This window comes from Medicago sativa, chromosome 3 (assembly GCF_051527215.1).
Source record: "Medicago sativa cultivar Bolivia chromosome 3, Bolivia_mono, whole genome shotgun sequence".
NCBI lineage: Eukaryota > Viridiplantae > Streptophyta > Magnoliopsida > Fabales > Fabaceae > Medicago > Medicago sativa.
This window is the reverse complement of record NC_140751.1, coordinates 66564734-66584066: the sequence shown is the minus strand read 5'-3', so window position 1 is coordinate 66584066 and position 19333 is coordinate 66564734. Positions and strand designations below refer to the sequence as shown.

The 19333-nt window shown below is 33.1% G+C and overlaps 1 protein-coding gene across 1 annotated transcript; it reads right to left on the bottom strand.

Moving 5' to 3' along the window:
- Positions 1 to 2470: 2470 nt before the first annotated feature.
- On the bottom strand, positions 2471 to 11195 carry LOC146939333 (uncharacterized). Its single transcript, XM_085757424.1, has 13 exons — positions 10519 to 11195; positions 10040 to 10275; positions 9876 to 9950; positions 9650 to 9754; positions 9448 to 9552; positions 7867 to 7996; positions 7640 to 7789; positions 7338 to 7501; positions 7122 to 7173; positions 4173 to 4225; positions 4004 to 4075; positions 3535 to 3637; positions 2471 to 3404 (listed from the first exon to the last, which is right to left on the bottom strand). Exons 1-13 carry the CDS (start codon positions 11108 to 11110, stop codon positions 3043 to 3045), a joined length of 2199 nt encoding a protein of 732 aa, XP_085613550.1. The 5' UTR covers positions 11111 to 11195; the 3' UTR covers positions 2471 to 3042.
- Positions 11196 to 19333: the final 8138 nt, after the last annotated feature.

The window sequence follows — 19333 nt, the reverse complement described above, 5'->3', positions numbered from 1 at the left end:
AGTGATAGGATAGGATAAGTAAAAGGAATAAATTATCATATCCTATTGGTGCATCAAACGAATGATTAAAACTGGATATGATATATGTTTCCTATCCTGACTCTCTATCCTGACCATCAAACGCACCCTTAATGCGTAAAGTTAGCCTTTGATATTTTGTTGTATGAAATATGTGTGGATAAGTTTGTTGCTCATGAAACCCACTACTTGATTCTCCCCGGTGCTAATTTCAGTAAGCCAGTTTGGCTTGTTAAGAAAAAAAAGTTTGTTGTACATGATTGTGAAATTTTTTATTGGTTTTGAAGTTCTGTTGTAAATATTTTCTTAAGCCTGACCATCTCCTCTATTTGCTTTGCTATAAAGAGGCTAAGTAAAGAGGAGGGTGAAAATATGCAGTGTTCTTTAATCCATATTGCTTTTTGCTGCAACTTTTGAATAGGGATCATGGTGTCATAGCATTGCAGATTTTGATGAACAAGGTCATAGACACAAGCTGATAAGGCAACCAAAATGAAAGCTAATGAAGTTCAATGATTAGGTCCTTTGTGATTAGGTGCTAATTTTATAAGAATAGGTTAAATCTGGTGCTGATTAGGTGCTAATTTTATAGGCATAAGGCTTAGAGCCAGATACAGTTAGATATTGTTAAATCTTCAATAAATGCAGGTCTTAATTTTTAGATATTGTTATTGTTGTAGAATTATAGATTATATACTTTTATATAGAACAGAACCTTATACTTAGCCCTTTCAAAAGTTAGAAGGAAAATCAAAAATAGTTTTTATAGCAGGCAGAGACATAGCAAGGTTAAAAGAGAATTATAGTTATCACAACCATCATACTATGCATTTCAGTCATGTACTTGGTCTTAATGTCTGACATGTGTTTGTGTCCAACACGACACTGTCACTTGTGATTATATACAATCACCTTTATTTTCATAAATCATTATCGATGTTTACATGTTATTTCCGGTGTTTGGTGTTTGTTTCAATACTTCATAGCACACAAGCCTCGCAATAATGTTACACATAGTTTCCTATTCTCACACAATTCAACACAACAAATTAAAATAGAAAAACTCAACTAACTACCTTCAATAAGAAAACCTCAAACAAATAACTATTACCTCAACAAATCAAATAATGATAATAATAATTATACCCACTTGGGTTGCCAGGATGGCTTGGGACCTTAGTGTGTTCCTCTCTAGATCTCATGTTCGATTCTTCCCGTGCCAATTTCGATGGGCTATGTACGTTCTTTATTTTTTTTTATTTTTTTTATAAAAGTGACATAATATTTCCTCTAAGAAAATGTAATATTAAGTACTTACCTTGGCATAGAGACCGATTAGGTCAGTTTCTATGTAATTATACGCTCAGCTCTACCATTGTCGTTTCCTTTTTATTAGAATAATTGTCGTTTCCTTTTTATTAGAATAATTCATATTGTATTCTTAACAAAAAAAATCATCTAAACATTAAGCACTATAATTTGCACAACAACTTTTGTGAAGAAATAATGCAAAACTAAACAATAAAAAAAAAGAAAAAGAGTTTATATGCTAGTATTATCTATAATTTACTTAATTAATTCAAATCCACATAAGTTATATTTAAATACACTATGTGTAATATTGGAATGCTTCACTTCATATCATATTTTGATCGTGTAATAATATATTCCCATTGGAATGTGATTGAATAAGAAGGATAAGTCTCTCCTTAACGTTCTTTAAAACTACGGTTTACAAACTAGATTTCATCTGAAAACCTGGATGAAGCATCCACTACTGAGATAACCACTTCTGTTCAATGTTGCCTACATTATTAAAATTGATTCAATCAAGTATATAGATTTCTAACAAAAATCCTTTGTGCGTTAAGAAAACCATGTGTAAAATAATATTAACTGTATCATTGAACATTTTCTAATGTATGGAAGACTCTTTTTTAAGGGGGTATGATAGCCACGTTTACATATTTCTTTCATTTTTCCATATCCAAATGGTAGCCATGTTTACATTTTCTTGCACTGATTTAAATTAAGTTGTGTTGGTTTTCATTCTTGAATAAATTGAGTAACCCAACTACTATGTCTTTATTTTATTTGTCTGCAACCTAGGAGGTTTAATTTGGAGAAAGAATTCCAGTCATATTTTTGAAGGGGAATTCTATCCATTCTATGAAAGGTTTTTTGATGTACTAACTAGTTACTAAATGTCACATAAAAGAGCTTTGAGGCTTGGTTTCTGTGATAGAGTGGTTAGGTGATGGCATGTTATTTTCTTTACTAAATGGTTGTTCACCTCTATATTTTAATTTTAGCAAAACTATTTTCAAATTGATTTTGCCCAAAAGTTATTTCAATTTTACAATCCCACCGTGCGTTGCGCGGGTATATATCTCTCTACTTTAACAAAAAATTGAGTGTAAAAGCATCATATGGTTAAAAAGACATACAACTATTTTGGCACTCAATTCAACCATGTATCATCTGGAACGTTCCAATAATATTTTAAAATCAAGATTCAAAATAAGATACAATTTTGGGGACTAGGCCTATCATTATCAATACACAACGGAATAACAATAGGATACAACTGCCTCATTAAAAACCTTACCTGTAAAACCTAATAGGATAAAACCAGGTGAAGGGAAAAAGAGCGCAGCACTAAGCATACATAACAAAATGACATTAACAAAAACGATAATCATGATGGCCTAACCTATTTCTGTGTTTGTTTCTTCCTAAAATGTAGGAAACGAAGATTTGAAATTTGCAAAGCCTTCTGTTGCCAACTTCCTCACCAGTTCAGCTTCTACTACATCGACCTCCGTCGACACAAGTGCAGAAAGTAATTCTTTACTTTCATGTGCCCATTCAGTGCATTCATCCTTCAACTTCTCCTTCTGAACATCACATTTGTTCACTACTGACTTCAACTCATCTCGTTGTTTCTCAAGGTTATCCATTTGTAAAGAGAGTTCGTGTATCTGAGCACTGGCAGCTGAAGAAGTGGCGTGTTTGATAATGTAGTCATTGAAGCTTTTGCATGAGATTGGTTTTCGATTCAAGAAGTTGGTGGTGCTTCTTGAGTACATGTTGAGAAGTGGCGTGTTTGATAATGTAGTCATTGAAGAAGTTCTGCACATTCTCAACAAACTCCTTCACATTCGAAGGTAAGAGTCCTTGATGATGATTCAGTACACGAAGAAGAGAAATAAATTTCAATTTGGACTCTTGGTTAGATACAAGATGGTCAAGGTCGGATGACGAGTCCATCAAAGTCTTTAATTTTTGAAGTAAACTTCTAATGGAAAAAATTTGCCCTTCGGTAAGAAGCTTCTCAAATGCAAGAAGCGGGTCCTCCTCGATAAGTTTGTTAATGTCTTCCATTGCTACAAGAAATCATTTAATCACTTATATTCAGCTCATTACTCTCATGGAAGTGTTATAATTTAATTTAAGAAACTAAAATCAAGGTGGGAGGAGAAACCTTAAAATTTAAAGAATAAAAATAAAACTCACCAATAATTTCCGAAGAGTCTCCAATATTGACATATTTGGTGGATGGAGGATTTCTATTGACAATTGAAACAGAAGGTTTGCATATTTTCCCATCACCAACTTCCTAGCAATTGAAATTAGTATACAAATTATATCATTATCTCCAATATAAGGAAGGCAACAATTGTGCTGCTATGTTATTTAACATAGGCTTTCAGAGTATTAGTGACACATATTGCCAAAGAGTACTATGGATAACTATTTTCGTAATAGATTTGGTCTCCCTAACTTTAGATTTTGTTGATTTTTTTTATTGATTTGGTGTTGCGTCCTATCATTTTGGTTTCTTTATTTCTTATCAATAATATTTTTAGTGTCATCAAGCCATACTGATGTCTTTGCACTTTCAATTTTGGTGAATAAAAAGCTTAAAAAAAGAAAATTCAAATAAAATATATCAGGCCTTAATATGTATTGTGATGAGTCTTACTGAATGATTTGATGATGTTATTGTTTTGTCATAAGTTGATGTAGTTCCTTCTTCAAAACTTATCTTCATACCCTGCTAAATATTAAAAGGATGTTTAAGAATGTAGTATGATTCAATTCCTGCATTGAGAAAAATTCAAAAAAGAATACAAGCAAAATAGGGGAAATGCCTTTTGTTTAAGAGCAGCGTCTAATTGTATAGGGGGCTCATTCTTTGTTTCTGTCACGACCCAAAAACAATCATCGTGACCGGCGCACGAACTAGATCATTCTAGCCCAGCAAGCCTATTAATCAAACTTGACAACTATAATAAATAAATAAAAATTCCAATTTGAATTTCATTTCAAATTAATGTTGACTGAAATTACGGCAGAGTTTCCTCTGTATTTTTCAACATTTCCAAGATTTTAATCCTGTTTTAAAAACATGTTCTATCAGCCAGAATCTCCAAATAACATCTTTATTTTCATACTATTTGTACAACTCAAAATAAAACATCATAGACATCCAAATAGCTGCAAATTCATCCATTGCCACTAGAATATACATAAATAAAAGAGTCGGCCATCATTCACTTAATAATCATCATCTTAAGGTCACAATCAACCTTAGTTACAACCCAACTTATAGAATCCAAAAGTTAAGATACTTAATCACAATTACAATTCACATCAATACTAACTATATTCTCCAATCCTATTTCAACCTCAATGATATTGATTCAAAATTCGATTTGAAATCATAAAAAAAAACACTTCAAAGGAAAAATTAAACTAAAGGCATCAACACCATAATAATTCCAAAAGTTCTTACTTGATCTAGTACATCATCAGCAACACTAAGACAATCATTCAAGGAATTAAGATAAATCAACCGACTCATAGTGTATCATATTAAAGTTTAAGTTCTAATTTTGATTATCATCCCTTAGTCTCTAATCCTTCTCACTATTTAAATATCTTTAGTCACCAATCATATCCACCCTATTTGATCTCATCAAATCTCTAAACTTAAACCTTAATAAAAAATTTTTAAATGGCCTTATGCATATAGATTCCATCTTATCGAGAAATCAACATCAATTTAGCACGTTATTCCTCATTTCCAACTATTGGTAAAATGCCCATGAAATATTGCTTCGTAGCTAATTCATTCCAAACATAATTTTCATATCGATACACTTCTCTAAAGAACAAAGCTACTGAAATTTAACACATTCCCGTATACTTTATCATCTCATCTCATGATGTGAATTTACTATCAACAAAGTATATAAATTATTTTCTCATTTATACAACTCAATATAAACTATTTCACCATTTATCTCTTTTCATTATTTGTACATAAACCACATTATCTCTTCGTTGTGGTGAACGGAAATATACCACATTATCTCTTCGTTGTGGCGAACGGAATATACCACATTATCTCTTCGTTGTGGCGAACGGAAATATACCACATTATCTCTTCGTTGTGGCGAACGGAATATACCACATTATCTCTTCGTTGTGGCGAACGGAATATACCACATTATCTCTTCGTTGTGGCGAACGGAAATATACCACATTATCTCTTCGTTGTGGCGAACGGAATATACCACATTATCTCTTCGTTGTAGCAAACGGATATAGAATACATTACTATGACCCGTACGTCATAGGCTACATTATCTCTCGTTGTAGCAAACGGACATAGAATTCATCAATTTTCTCATTTTTTTTTCTTTCTTTCTTTTTCTATGAGCATATTACTCATTTCAATTTTTCTCATCATTTCCATTTTTCTGTGACTTTCTATAATTCACTGTGAGCATATTACTCATAGATTGCATTTCAAATTCTTTTTCAAATCATCTCTATAATTTTATACATCAATTGTCTTGATAGAATTTCCCTCCAACATTTATACTAGCATAAACATGCTTATTAACATAAAAGAGATTTTAGAATACACTAATTCAGAAATAACCATTCTACTATCTCATATTTATTCTGTTTCAAATGTACCGTTCATATGGCATAATAGTCATGCTATAATTATGCCAACTTATTCTAATAATTCATAGACATTCCATCAATCACCATCTTAATCCAATTCCAAACAAGTTCTTAAATTATCTATACACATATCGTATAACTTTATATGTTCTTTTTATTACTAATCATCCATATACTTCTTTAAATCCACGAACTATCAATGTCAATACACAAGTAATGATATCATTACTACTAATAAACTCAAATAAACCATCTAATCTACACATTAATACTCACATAGGACATTATACACATTTCGGCTACAAATTCGATAAAATGAGTGTAGCTAAAGCCATTTATTTCCATAAAAGCTTCATTTACACTATCAAAGAATTGTGTCAAAGTTGTAAAAATTTAACAAATTTACTTTCCAGAGCACTAGCCGAAATTGTGCAGACATACACTAAAATTTATTAGATTATCTTTTCCCCAATTTCAACACTACCATAAACATATTTAACATCATAAGAGCTATTTTTAGAGTATACTAGCAAGGGGAATTAACCTAATGTTATATCATCACTAATTATGTCTTAATGTATCAAAATCATATATTATCATTCTAAAGGTATAATTAAACTGCCCAAAGGAAAGTTTTTACTAACTAAAGACACTCACCAATAAACATCTGACAACTCTTATTTCTCCGTGAAACTTCAACTTAATTCCCAATAGCCACTTGTGCCTTCATCTTTGTTACCTTAGCTTCTTACTAATCCAACAGTGAAATTTTTCCCAAAATTGCCACATCCAATTGTTGAAGGAAGACATCAATGTGATGTTTTTGAGGATTTGAAAGACAAAAACTCTCTTTTTCTTATATTGATGTACGGTTAGAGAGGAAGGGAAAATAGAATTTGATGCATATTTCTCATTTCAAGTTGCTAGAAAAACACTAATCCAAACATGTGAGTTGAATTGCTAAGGATTTGGTTGAGAAAAATGAAGATTTAGGGGGAAAGGGTGAATGACGAGAGAGAGAAGTGAGAGAGGAGAAGAAGAGAAAAATTTGGAATGATGTGGCAAATTACAATTCTGCCCCTTCCTAAAAAAAATCTTATGGAGGGATATTACAGTTTCTGAAATGGTGGACAATGTTGTTGCTGCTGTGTTTTCTGACCTTGAACCTTCCAACTAATTGCATAACATGAAAATGTAAATAAGTTGTAGTATATGTGTAAGAATCACTTGACGTAAAATTTATATCTTAGAAAACTTCGAACAATTTTCCTTTTCCTCATGAAGTAAAACACTCCAAATTAACATGTACATCTATGAATAAATAGAGTAGTATTGACCTTTGAAGAAGTCAACGCATGCCTTGATGCTGCTTCAGCTTCAACCCAAGCTGCAAATTCTTTAGTGGTTTGTGCATTTGGATTTTCATTGCCATTTTCGTGACCTTTAGACTTTGCTTGAAATTGTCGATACACACTCTCCATATGTAAATACAAATCAAAATCTATAGCAAAATATTATATGGATTAGCATCATTATATGTAAATATTGAAACTGAGTTTTTATTGAAATAGTTGATAGTTGAAGGACTTAAATTTTTTACTATTTGAAAAGGGTACCCTGAACATATAGAATTGAATACCTTTAGAAGGAATTGAAGGAAACTGAGATGCAATAGGAGATTCGATGCTGGGAGACAGTTTAGATTTCGTAACTGTTATATCATCATCCTTAGGAAACTGTTCCTCTCTATTTGATCTTACTTTCATGACAGCATCATCATTTAGAAAAACTGAACAAGTAAATTCAAAATCAAAAGGGTTATGAGGTAGCATATAAGAAAAGAAAATCGATCCAACAAGTCTTCACCTTGATTATCACTAGTCTGAGTTGTTTCCTGAGAACCTTCAAGATCAGAAACTAATTGTATAGATGGCTCATTCCTTGTTTTGGACGTAGGACCCCCTTGAATACTTTGATCCTCCGTTTCTATCAAACACTACATCATGAAAAATTATAAATTGCAGCATATATCTAAAAAGTGTTAAAAGTTGAATTTTAGTCCTCATATGTTTCTTATATAGTTAATAGTTTTTTATTAGTTTCTTACGCATCCTTCATAATGGAGCTCTCCATTTAGATGCTTAAGAAATTCCTGGATGTACACATAATCCATTCATAATTTTTTAATGTGAATACCTTATAAACATTTAATTCATCCAACCAATGGAACCAAGATCGAGTGCTGGCTCGTAGGATCTTACGATTCTACGTGTCATGGCACCTCAACCGTGCTTCGACGTCACTCCGATTCCTTTTTTCTCTGTTTTCCCCTGTTTCCTCTGTTTTTCACTGTTTTTCCCCGTGTCCTCTGTTTTTCCTCTATTTTCTGTTTTTTTTTTTTTGTTCCTCTGTTTTTTCTTCTATATTCTGTTTATATCTCTCAACTCTATCAATAACTTACCGATCCTACTTACGAACTGTGTTACGTTCCTCGTTTTTAAGTTCCTTCACCGGACGACTGATCCTAGGTAGGATATTAATCCTGACTACATTGCATCCAACTCAACACTTTCAAAAAACTTACTAATTGAGGTCATTTATATCATTTCATTTCAACAATATTAATTTATTTTAATATAATTTACTGTGCTTGATCAGAATAAGGGTTAAATAGATTAATTTCCTCAGTGTGGACACTCTTCCTAACTTGATGTAAACATAACATTCTCATTATCAATATGTAAGGGTGCTGACCCTTAAAACTTAGTACAATTAAAGAAATACTGTGAAATAGCGAATGTGGGTTTCTTCTATTACTTCTCAATGTAAGGGTGTTGACCCTTAAAATTTAGACAAAATGGAAATTTGGATTGATGATCCATTTCTGGAAATTTGAATTGATGATCAATTCATGCATTATTTTCTCTAATTAATTTGTTGACTCCATTTTGATGACTCCTAATGGTATCATAACACTAATTTGTTGTCCCAAAACTTTGGTTCTTTTAGGAAAGCAAGACATAATGAACGATGATTTTTCTTATGTACACTTACAAAAAACCAAAAGCATGCATTGAATGAATTACGGATAAAATGGACTAAACCTATCTAACTTTGTACTTTCTTAATATCTGTGGCCAAAGAGAAAAGGACCAAAGATTAGGGACTAAACCTCCCTGAGAGAGTAGTGAATGGATTGCCTCTAGTAGTTTTCCCACATGTTTCTCAAGTGGACAAATCATCACCCTTAAATCCAAATTTTCCAAAATTTAAAAGCTGTAGATTCCAAGTTTTTCTTCTTGATATATCGAAATTAGTTTAAAGCCCGATTCTTACAAATCCAATTCCATGGCAATTGAATAATAACAAAAAGAAAAATATGACAGCAATACTTGTAAGCAGAAGACTATGTTAATTTGAAGGCTTTGTTATATAAAATGAACTCACCTGTGAAGATGTTTTATGCTTAGAAGTACATAATGGACCTGATGATGATGCTATTGTCTTGGGATTAGCTATTGTAGTTCCTTTTTCAACACTTATTTCACTAACCTGCTTAAAATTAAAAAGATGTTTAATATTGTAGAATAATTCAATTCCTGCATATGACAAAGTGTCAAAAAGAATACAAGCAAATTAGGGGAAATGCCTTTTGTTTAGGAGAAACTAATTGTATAGGTGACTCATTCTTTGTTACTGAAATGGTGGACAACATTTCTCCTACATTTTTTTCAGATGTAGTAGAACCCTCCAACTAATTGCATATCATAAAAATGTAAGTTGGTTAGTTGCACTTGAAATAAAATATATTTCTTTCAGCATTTTAATTTTATTTTCATATGCACAATGCGGTAGTACGATATTACATGATTTACCTGAGAAGGCTTGACAGCAGTATCAGTTTCTCCAAGTGGAAGTTGTTGGTCCATCGATTGTTCATTCATCAACTCCTGTAAAAAGAACAGAAGCTCTAATGATCTTCATCTATTAATTGCATCCGTTAAATATCTAATGGAATTTGACATGGCCTGCAAATTACCTCTGGATTTGTTGGTATTTCTAAATCAGGAACATTTTCCACAAGTTCATGCTCTGTCTTTGGTGTTTGTTTTGTTTTCATTGGAGAAGTCAACTCGTGTTCTGATGATGCTTTAACTTCAACCCCATCAGAAAAATCTTTAGAGGTTTCTGGATTTTCATTACCATTATTGTGGCCTTTGGTCTCATTTTGAAATTGTCGAAACAGAGTCTCGAAATAGCCATACAATTCAAAATCTACAGAAAAATATTATAGAGATTAACATCATTATGTAGTAACTCATAAGCATAATAATAATAATATCAATTTGTCGACTTTCAATTGTACATCATAATAAAGCTTCTATTAGATAGGTCACTACACAAGCCCTTACATTTTAGAAATACGTACGCATGCATACCTGATAATAATGCATGATATGTAATTATTTACAGCCAACATGTAATAGTTTTTAAAAATATATTGGATAGAGTCTGTACCGTAGCCAAAATCTGAAGCAGAAATATCATTTTTGAAGTCTGGTGTTATTGCTGAAGCCAGAGATAGTTTTGGACAATTCTGTATGAAACGATGTTTTACAGCCTGAAATTGAATTCTCTGGGCATGACTGAGGCTTGGTAGATTTTCAAATACTACATATTTTAGATTTGGAATCTCCACTTTGTGATCATCACCTTCACTTCCAAATATTCCCTCTAACTCATCTGCTTGTCTTACCATTAGAATCTGTAGCTCAGGAAGCTCTTTACATATGGAGATTGGAAAGACATATTTTAACTTGTTGCACTTTACTACAACAAGTGTTCTTAACTTTGGGAAGCATGTCTTTGTTGTATTCTCCAAACCATCTTCAATAATATGCTTCAACTCTTTGCACTCTTCAATTCTCATATAATACAACTGTGGTAGACACCTTACTATAGAAGTGGGGAAAACAATTTTCAATTTTTCACATCCCTTGATTCTCAAGCATGCAAGATTTTGGAGGGAAAACGAATTTTTGGGACCAACAAAAAGGCATGTCATCATAGGCAGAACATCCAAATCAATGTCTTTCAAAGCTAAGTTCATTTGTTGATCATTTATTTCATTCAGACAAATGATACTTTCTACTTTGGAGTTATTCTTTACTCCGAGTCTCTCCAAAGCAAGAAAATGATCCACAATCCCACTCAATTCCTGCAATAAATTAATGTGAAATGAGATAATATATTGAAGACTTCTTTCACTCTTCCTCACACCATCTTCTGTCCAAATTCTTTGGGTCATATTGAAGTTTAAAGAAGTAGTTTGTCAAGAGAAGTAGGTGTTAATCGCAGAAAATAAAGTTTGTCAAAAAGGATCGTGAGTCAACATAATTTTTTTTTTGAGAAATGCGAAAGGGCTCAATAACAAATGCAAATCCAAAAAAAAGAAGGTTAACAAAATATGATGGGCAACGACAAGTTCCTCCTACAAGCCAACATAGTGGGAACATGACGCAGGATCGTGAGTCAACATAATTTTTTTTTTGAGAAATGCGAAAGGGCTCAATAACAAATGCAAATCCAAAAAAAAGAAGGTTAACAAAATATGATGGGCAACGACAAGTTCCTCCTACAAGCCAACATAGTGGGAACATGACGCAGGATCGTGAGTCAACATAATTTTTTTTTTGAGAAATGCGAAAGGGCTCAATAACAAATGCAAATCCAAAAAAAAGAAGGTTAACAAAATATGATGGGCAACGACAAGTTCCTCCTACAAGCCAACATAGTGGGAACATGACGCTTTAAAATTGAAGCACATGTTACGTTATGACTTCAATTTGACAAACTACTAGCCAATGAAGAGTAAATGTGAAGCGTGTGGAGACTCACAACACACGATCTACTACTCGTAATAGCCCAAGAGGTAATTGTCATGATCGGTCTTTCACTTGAGTGTTCTCACGAAGATCAACCCACTATTTTTTTTTCTAAAATCTAATATGGATCATCCAAAGGTGGACCCTAATTTTTTTTAGTAAATTATAATAAAATAGTTTTTTGTTCTTCATATTTTATTAATATAAATGTCATTGTTTACTAAATATGGTAACCCACCTTTGAAAAAAATTTAAGAGGTTTGTCATACCCCATTTTTTACCAAACCAAAGCTTTCTTTCTCCTCATTTTCTAAATTTTATTAAAAAAAAAGTCAACATTGACCAAGGTCAACTGACGAAGTCAACATTTGACCAAGGTCAACAGTTGACCAAAAGTCCACTTTTCAAAATAAACTTTTTTTTTTCACACCAAATGAATTCCCATTAATGTATTTTCCCTTAGACTTTGTTTGGGAGTTTGGAGGGGAGGGTTTTGGAAAAAAGGAAAGAGCAAGTGGAAGAAATAGAAGACATTGAGATGAGAGTGTTTTGGAGGTTAATTTTTACTCATAATAAAAAATCCCCCTCATTTGGGGGAACTCAAAAATTGTATTGGGGGAGGGTTTTGGGGGGTTATGGAGGGTTTATATGAATTTTTCAAATCCAATCTATGTTGTTATTATATTCTTAAAATTAAAAGTATATTAATCATAAATATTAGTTTATCATTCTCTAAAAAACCGTTCTTTCAAAAAATGTGAATTTTTTGTCCATTTTTCTATATATTTCCAACCCCCATAGCCCTCCCCTCCCCTCCCCTCCAAACTCCCAAACAAAGCCTTAGTTACTTGTTTTACATGTTAACTTCAAATTTTCATTTTTTTATGCATTTTTATTTTATTTTATTTTATTTTTTCACATTTTTATGTTGTTACTTCATTCTCAAGAAAATCAATTTCATTACACTATACATTCCTATTTCAATTCCTCTCATTTTTATTACATTTTTAATTACAAAAATCACAAACTTTACACCATTTTGTTTTATTATTTTCAAAGTCACAAAATTCATTTTCAAAAATACCAAAAAACACTAACTTTAACAAATTCACAAAAAAAGCACATTTCACTTTCATTTCATTTCTTTCCCCACAAATTGTGCATCTAGATTCTTCTTTACATATAACAACTCATCATTATCCAACCCATAATCACTCACCACCAAAAATCATCCAAAAAAGTTCCAAGAACTCATTTTTTTGCAAAATTCCAAACTACCCTTTCTTACCCACCACTTAACCTAACTTTTGCACTCTTGGTGACCAAGTCACTCCCTCTATAAGTACCCAACAACTCATATAGAGAGGGGTCCGAAATTTCGAGTTGCCAAAACCACCATTTTCATTGAAAATTCCAAAATCTTTATTTCTCCATGAAACTTCACCATTCTTCAACCAAAAGTTCATAAAAACTTCCAACAAACCAAAAACACTCAAAAACTCAAGAAAAAACACTCAAAATAATTTCTCAAGAAAAAGTGATAGTGAGTCAGACCATTTCAAGGCTCAATTAAGGCGGGTTTTGATGATTTGATACCCTTGGAAGTGTTGTGAACCTTTTCTTTTATTTAATTTTTCTTAATTCACTGTTTTTTGTATTTTTGATTTTTCAAGTTCAAAGTTGTGGTTCACTTTTCTCTTTATACAAATCTCCTATGTGAAATCTAAGCTTGGATTCATGATCAGTGAGAAAATCCAATCAAAACGGTGGTTTGTGAGATTTGGTGACCATTTGGGTTTTCAAAATTTTTGTTCATGATACCTCTTCTTTCTCTCATGGCAACGTGAGCTTGTGTTGTTGTGGGGGAGAAGAAGTTGACTTCTCCCCCCTGACCAATGGGTCCCACAGTTTTGTCTTATATGCTGGTTGTTATTACACCTCCGCTGTTTCACTCATGCACCCCCTATTTCTTTTAAAAAATATTTTTCTCGCATATTTTGTTTTTCCTTTCATTTGTAATTGATTTTAAAACCTTTTTATTTTGATATATCATCTTTATTGGTGTTCCAAGCATTTTTTTTATATAAGTGTTTCAATTATCATGCTTTGTATATTACTTAGTTAGTTTAGTTAATGGTTTAATTTCTATCTCATATATTTTTGTTTTTTAGTTTATTTAGGCTTAAAATTCTTGCATGCATATTTATCTTCTTGTCATTTTTTTTATATTAGTGTGTATTTAGGAAATAATGTAATTTAATTTATGCACTTTATGTTTCTTGTTATTTACTTTCTCTTGAGACCATAGAATGTATTTAAAGGTTATGTAATAATGTAGTAACACATGCACCGACATTAACCACTTTATTTACCGCTTTACGCTTATTTTATCTTACGCCGTTACGCGAGGTTACCGTTAGCTTAGAAAAATCTTTTTATCTCAAAAAAATCAAATATGTCAAACTCCAAAAGTATTTTCCTAATACTCCCCCACAATTAAGCCTTGGATTTTAACCCAAGTGTTTTTCCTTTTATTTTCTTAATCAAATGTTTAATCAATTTAACATCCATATTAGACTTGGATTTCTTGCAATTAAAATCAACCAACTTCATCTTATTTTTCTCTCATGCCTTGAGGCCTCTTATCTATTCTTAAAACCATTTTCAAAAATGTTAAAATCAATCTAACCCACCAAATAATTTTTGAGAGAGAACTAAAATGATTTTGATTCCATTTGTGGATATGTAGGCAAAACATTTTATTCCTTCCAAATCAAATAAAAATAATCAAAACCATACTTCTTCTCCCCCCATTCTTTCACTTAGACTCTTAGGCAATAATTTTCAAATAAGCAAAATGAATTTAGCACAAGATAAAGTAGGCAAGAGGTTCCTACGGAAATACCGTAGTCGATTTGGGTGCTTAACACCTTCCCTAATCGAAACCAACCCATGGATCCAAAGTATTAATAAGGGTTTTTACTCATTTTTTCCCTTCCCACGAATAAAAATTGAGAGTCCAAAGATTGAAGGTTCAAAACCAATTAATGTTTAGCATGAGATGAATGAAATATAAACTTTTTAAACATCAAAATATAAAAAGTAACAAAAACTGAGAAACTTATGTGGAGGAACTTTTTTATAAAAAAATCATTTAAAAATATATGATGACATAAAATCATCAAGTTTAGATTCACAAACAACAAAGATATACAAAATAGGGATACCTTGATGATTTTACCGTCCCCGCTGTTATTGAGTTTAAGTTCTTTCAAAGCTGGAAATGTTGTGTGATATTGTTTGGGACACATGCTGACTAAACTTGGCAGATTGAGAACATCGAAAGTCTCCAATACTGGAAGATGAAGATGAATCTCAGTGTGGTTTTGATGATCATCAGTGAAGTGTCCAATTATGTATTCCAATTTCTCACAATCTTTAACTTCGACCCTTCTTAATTTTGGGAAGACAGTGCTCCAATTATTGCCACCAGTGTTGTCATGATCTCCAATGTCTGTTATAATGTGCTTCAATTCATCACACTTACTAATTGTGAAAGTCTCCAACAACATTCTTGGAGCAATGGATAGGATGAATACTGATTTCATCTTTGAAATATTCTTCAGTCTAATACATGTAATATTGCACAAGATATGCGATTGTCTTGAAAGACATTGAGCACGTTCCCATATGTTATGTAACACCCACGTCGTGGCTTTCGATATCCCGCTAGGTGGATACGAAAGGTTCCCGACCTAAGGGGAACGAGTTAAGCCGCAAGGGACCCCCACGACAATAGTAGGAACCGAAACACATCGGAATGAGAGGGATCCGAAGGCCGTGTAGGTATGGGACTACATGGTTGAAGGAAGGCTTATAAGAATTGTTAGGTACTACCCATATCAACAAGATGCATCTTCTTTTCGGGAGCTCAATCCATAGGAACTTCACAGTTAAGCGTGCTTGGCTTGGAGTAGTACTAGGATGGGTGACCTACCGGGAAGTTTCCCGGTAAGCATGTGAGTGAGGACAAAGCATGCTGAAAAGACTCGTGTTGGTTTGTGGGGTTAGTCGGCAATCCTGTAAGCAGTCTGGGATGTTACACTTGGTATCAGAGCAGACCTCTCCCAGTACAGTGTGGTTCGGGGACGAACCAGGCGGAAGCTGGTGGGCATGTAACACCCACGTCGTGGCTTTCGATATCCCGCTAGGTGGATACGAAAGGTTCCCGACCTAAGGGGAACAGTTTAAGCCGCAAGGGACCCCCACGACAATAGTAGGAACCGAAACACATCGGAATGAGAGGGATCCGGAGGCCGTGTAGGTATGTGACTACATGGTTGAAGGAAGGCTTATAAGAATTGTTAGGTACTACCCATATCAACAAGATGCATCTTCTTTTCGGGAGCTCAATCCATAGGAACTCCACAGTTAAGCGTGCTTGACTTGGAGTAGTACTAGGATGGGTGACCTACCGGGAAGTTTCCCGATAAGCATGTGAGTGAGGACAAAGCATGCTGAAAAGACTCGTGTTGGTTTGTGGGGTTAGTCGGCAATCCTGTAAGCAGTCTGGGATGTTACAAATGTAATCTTTTCAAAGGAAAAACATGAATGCCGAGCGAAATGCTTGAGTCCTGGCCATTTGGCAAGTTTGAATTACCCCATTTCAGAGGTAAGACAGTTGTTGTAGTTGGAATGAACCTTACCCTAACTAATGACGATCTTCTGGCGGAATCACGCTGTTGATAATATCTTTAGTTGATCTCAACAACGCTACCCGCGTATCGATCCACTGGAACATGCTGTGCTCCCAAAACATGCTCGTCACGTTTTCGTCATTCTTTAACTCCACCCAAGTGAATGATACCCTCCCCTCGTCGAGCGTTGGACGTTTATACCGGACGTACTCCACCCTCCTCGTGTCTCTGGGGTTGACTCCTTGGTTGAATTCATTCAGTTGATCCTTGAGACCTCTTAACGTTACATCAAGGCACCGAACCTTCAACCTCTGAGGTTCTCCGCCGTTGAATTCTGCATGAACATCGATCCACCCCGCCATTGCTTCAAATCTACACAATAAGAAATTAAGCACAATCAATGAAAAACTCATTCCAACATTTCATCAAACACTTGGAGTGCAAATTATACACAAACCCTAAAAATGATAACTACAACATAAACATGCAAACATCTAAATAATTAAGCAATATTACTCATTTACATGTAACATTGTATCATATCTTGCAAAAACAATCAAAATTTAAACAAACCCTAAATCTAAAAAAATTCTCTAAAACGCAAAACTACAACATAAACATGCAAACATCTAAACATTTAAGCAACACAAGTCATTTACATGTAAACATTGTATGATTTCTTGCCAAAAACACCAAAATTTAAACAAACTCTAAATCTAAAATTTTTCTAATTTAAGAGAAAAAATCTAACATGTAAACATAAAAGGTTAATGGTGTTTGATCATGAAAACTTACTTGTTATTGGAGTGTTGTTTGATTTGAACTTGAAGGAATTTTGGATTTGGGTGATTTGAGAGAGATTTTTGAGATTTTTTGAGATTTTAGATGAGAAATGAGGAAATGAGGTGCTCTGCCTTGTTTAAGACAGCACGTAGCGTGAGTTAACTAACGCTGCACTAGTTAATTCACGCAGCGTTAGTTAAGTGGCGTAGTGATTAACACTTGCGCTAGTTAACTTGCGCAAGGGTAATTTTGGCATGGCTGCAGGGCGCGAGCAAAATGTGCAGGGTGAAGAGCAAAATTCAAAAAATTTTGTAGGCCAAGCTTAGGCCTATCAAAGTCTGGCCTGGCCTATTCCCACCCCTTTGTCGAGAACTCTTTCTCTCTTCTCCCTCCAGCTTGTGTTAACGAACTATTCTTCTCCTTATCTTTTTTTTTTCTTTCTGTCCCTTCGAAATTAAAAGTGTTCTCTTAAGATCACAATCCCTTTTCGGTATATTGTCCTTTCGGAATTAAGAATGGTCTTAAGAGCATAGTCCTTTCAATTATTTATGTCTCTTAAGAATAAATAATATCTTAAGATCATAGTCCCCTTTCGGTATAATAAGAATGATCTTAAAAATATATTCTTCTTCAATTCTTGAAGAAATTAGAATGGTAGTAACACCATATTTGAGTTGTCATAGTACCATTGTTGTAGAAGTTAAAAATTAGAATGGTGGTAACACCATATTTGAGTGGTCTCAGCACTATAATAGAGTGGTCGCAATACCATATGGGTTTCAATATTAAAAGAGTGGTGTTAATACCATATTGGAGGTGTAATACTCGAACGGTTTTCTACAGTCAGTAGTTGACCGCACAATTGTAGCTGGACTTGTTTTTATCCTGAAGGCAGTGTGGTTAATAGTCTGTCTTGCACTATTTTGGGCAGTGCCACAAAACGTCTTAAAAAGAGCGACTTGGTCGTGACTCAACTAACAACTTCGATACATATTCTCTTTCAAAATAGAATTTGGAAAACCAAAATACAACACTTTGGAAATCTAAAAACAACACACATGGATTCATACAATAAGAAAATGATGCAATAATTGAAAAGTGAAATATTGAGTTTTAGAAGTTTTGCGAGTTGAATTTTGGAAGAAAAGACTTTGGAGGTAAAAATCAATATTTTGATATTATATTTGATATTTCAGAAAGAAAAAAAATTAAAAGAACAATGTGATAAATAAGACATTTTAGGAAACATAATATTAAATTTACAAGTCTTCGGAAGGTTTGTACAATTACAACATGATATATCATGTTTATCTTTTAATCTTTTTAAAATATAAATATAAGATCAACATATAGATTTAGTCATCTAAGGTAGGATGTTCATCAAATCAAATCATAAAACGTATCTCCAAAGATATTTTAGGAACTTACATTGTCGTGTATGCAAATTAAATATTTTCTTTCTCAAAACGACTTTTAATATTTTATTGATACTGTAAAGTGATTTATAATTTATGACAATTTTTTTCTCAAAACGACTTATAATTTTTTTCAAAGCTCACTTTTCCCCTTTAAACTCATAAAAAAACGTAAGACTTGTATCAATGGAAAATGGTGGAGCGGGGGGTAAAATCATATTCCATTGGTTGATTTTGTAAAAAAAATGAAAGAAATAAAATGGAGTATAATGAAACCCGTTACATCCAATACCATTTTTTTTTTCATTCCCTCAATTAGATGTATCCAATGGAATGAAACACACAAGTTTTTGTAATTTCTCAATTTGATGTGTTGATGAATAATTTTTCTTATAATTTTTTGTGAGGGTATTAATGTATTATGATGAGGGATCTTATGATGAGATCCGAGAAATCCACCTTTCATCACTCAAAATATGATGCATTGATGAATAATTTTCCACGAATCGTTCAATAGCACAATTTTATTGGCTAAGGATAAATCTTTTTTGTT

Excerpts from the sequence above, each read along its gene's own strand:
- LOC146939333 (XM_085757424.1), bottom strand. The coding sequence starts at position 11,110 with ATGAACTTAGCTTTGAAAGACATTGATTTGGATGTTCTGCCTATGATG. Across the intron at positions 10,276-10,518 it reads TGCTTCAGATTTTGGCTACG|ATTTTGAATTGTATGGCTAT; the intron begins GTACAGACTCTA and ends ATTTTTCTGTAG. Across the intron at positions 3,638-4,003 it reads TAACATCATCAAATCATTCA|GAAGTTGGTGATGGGAAAAT; the intron begins GTAAGACTCATC and ends TTCAATTGCTAG.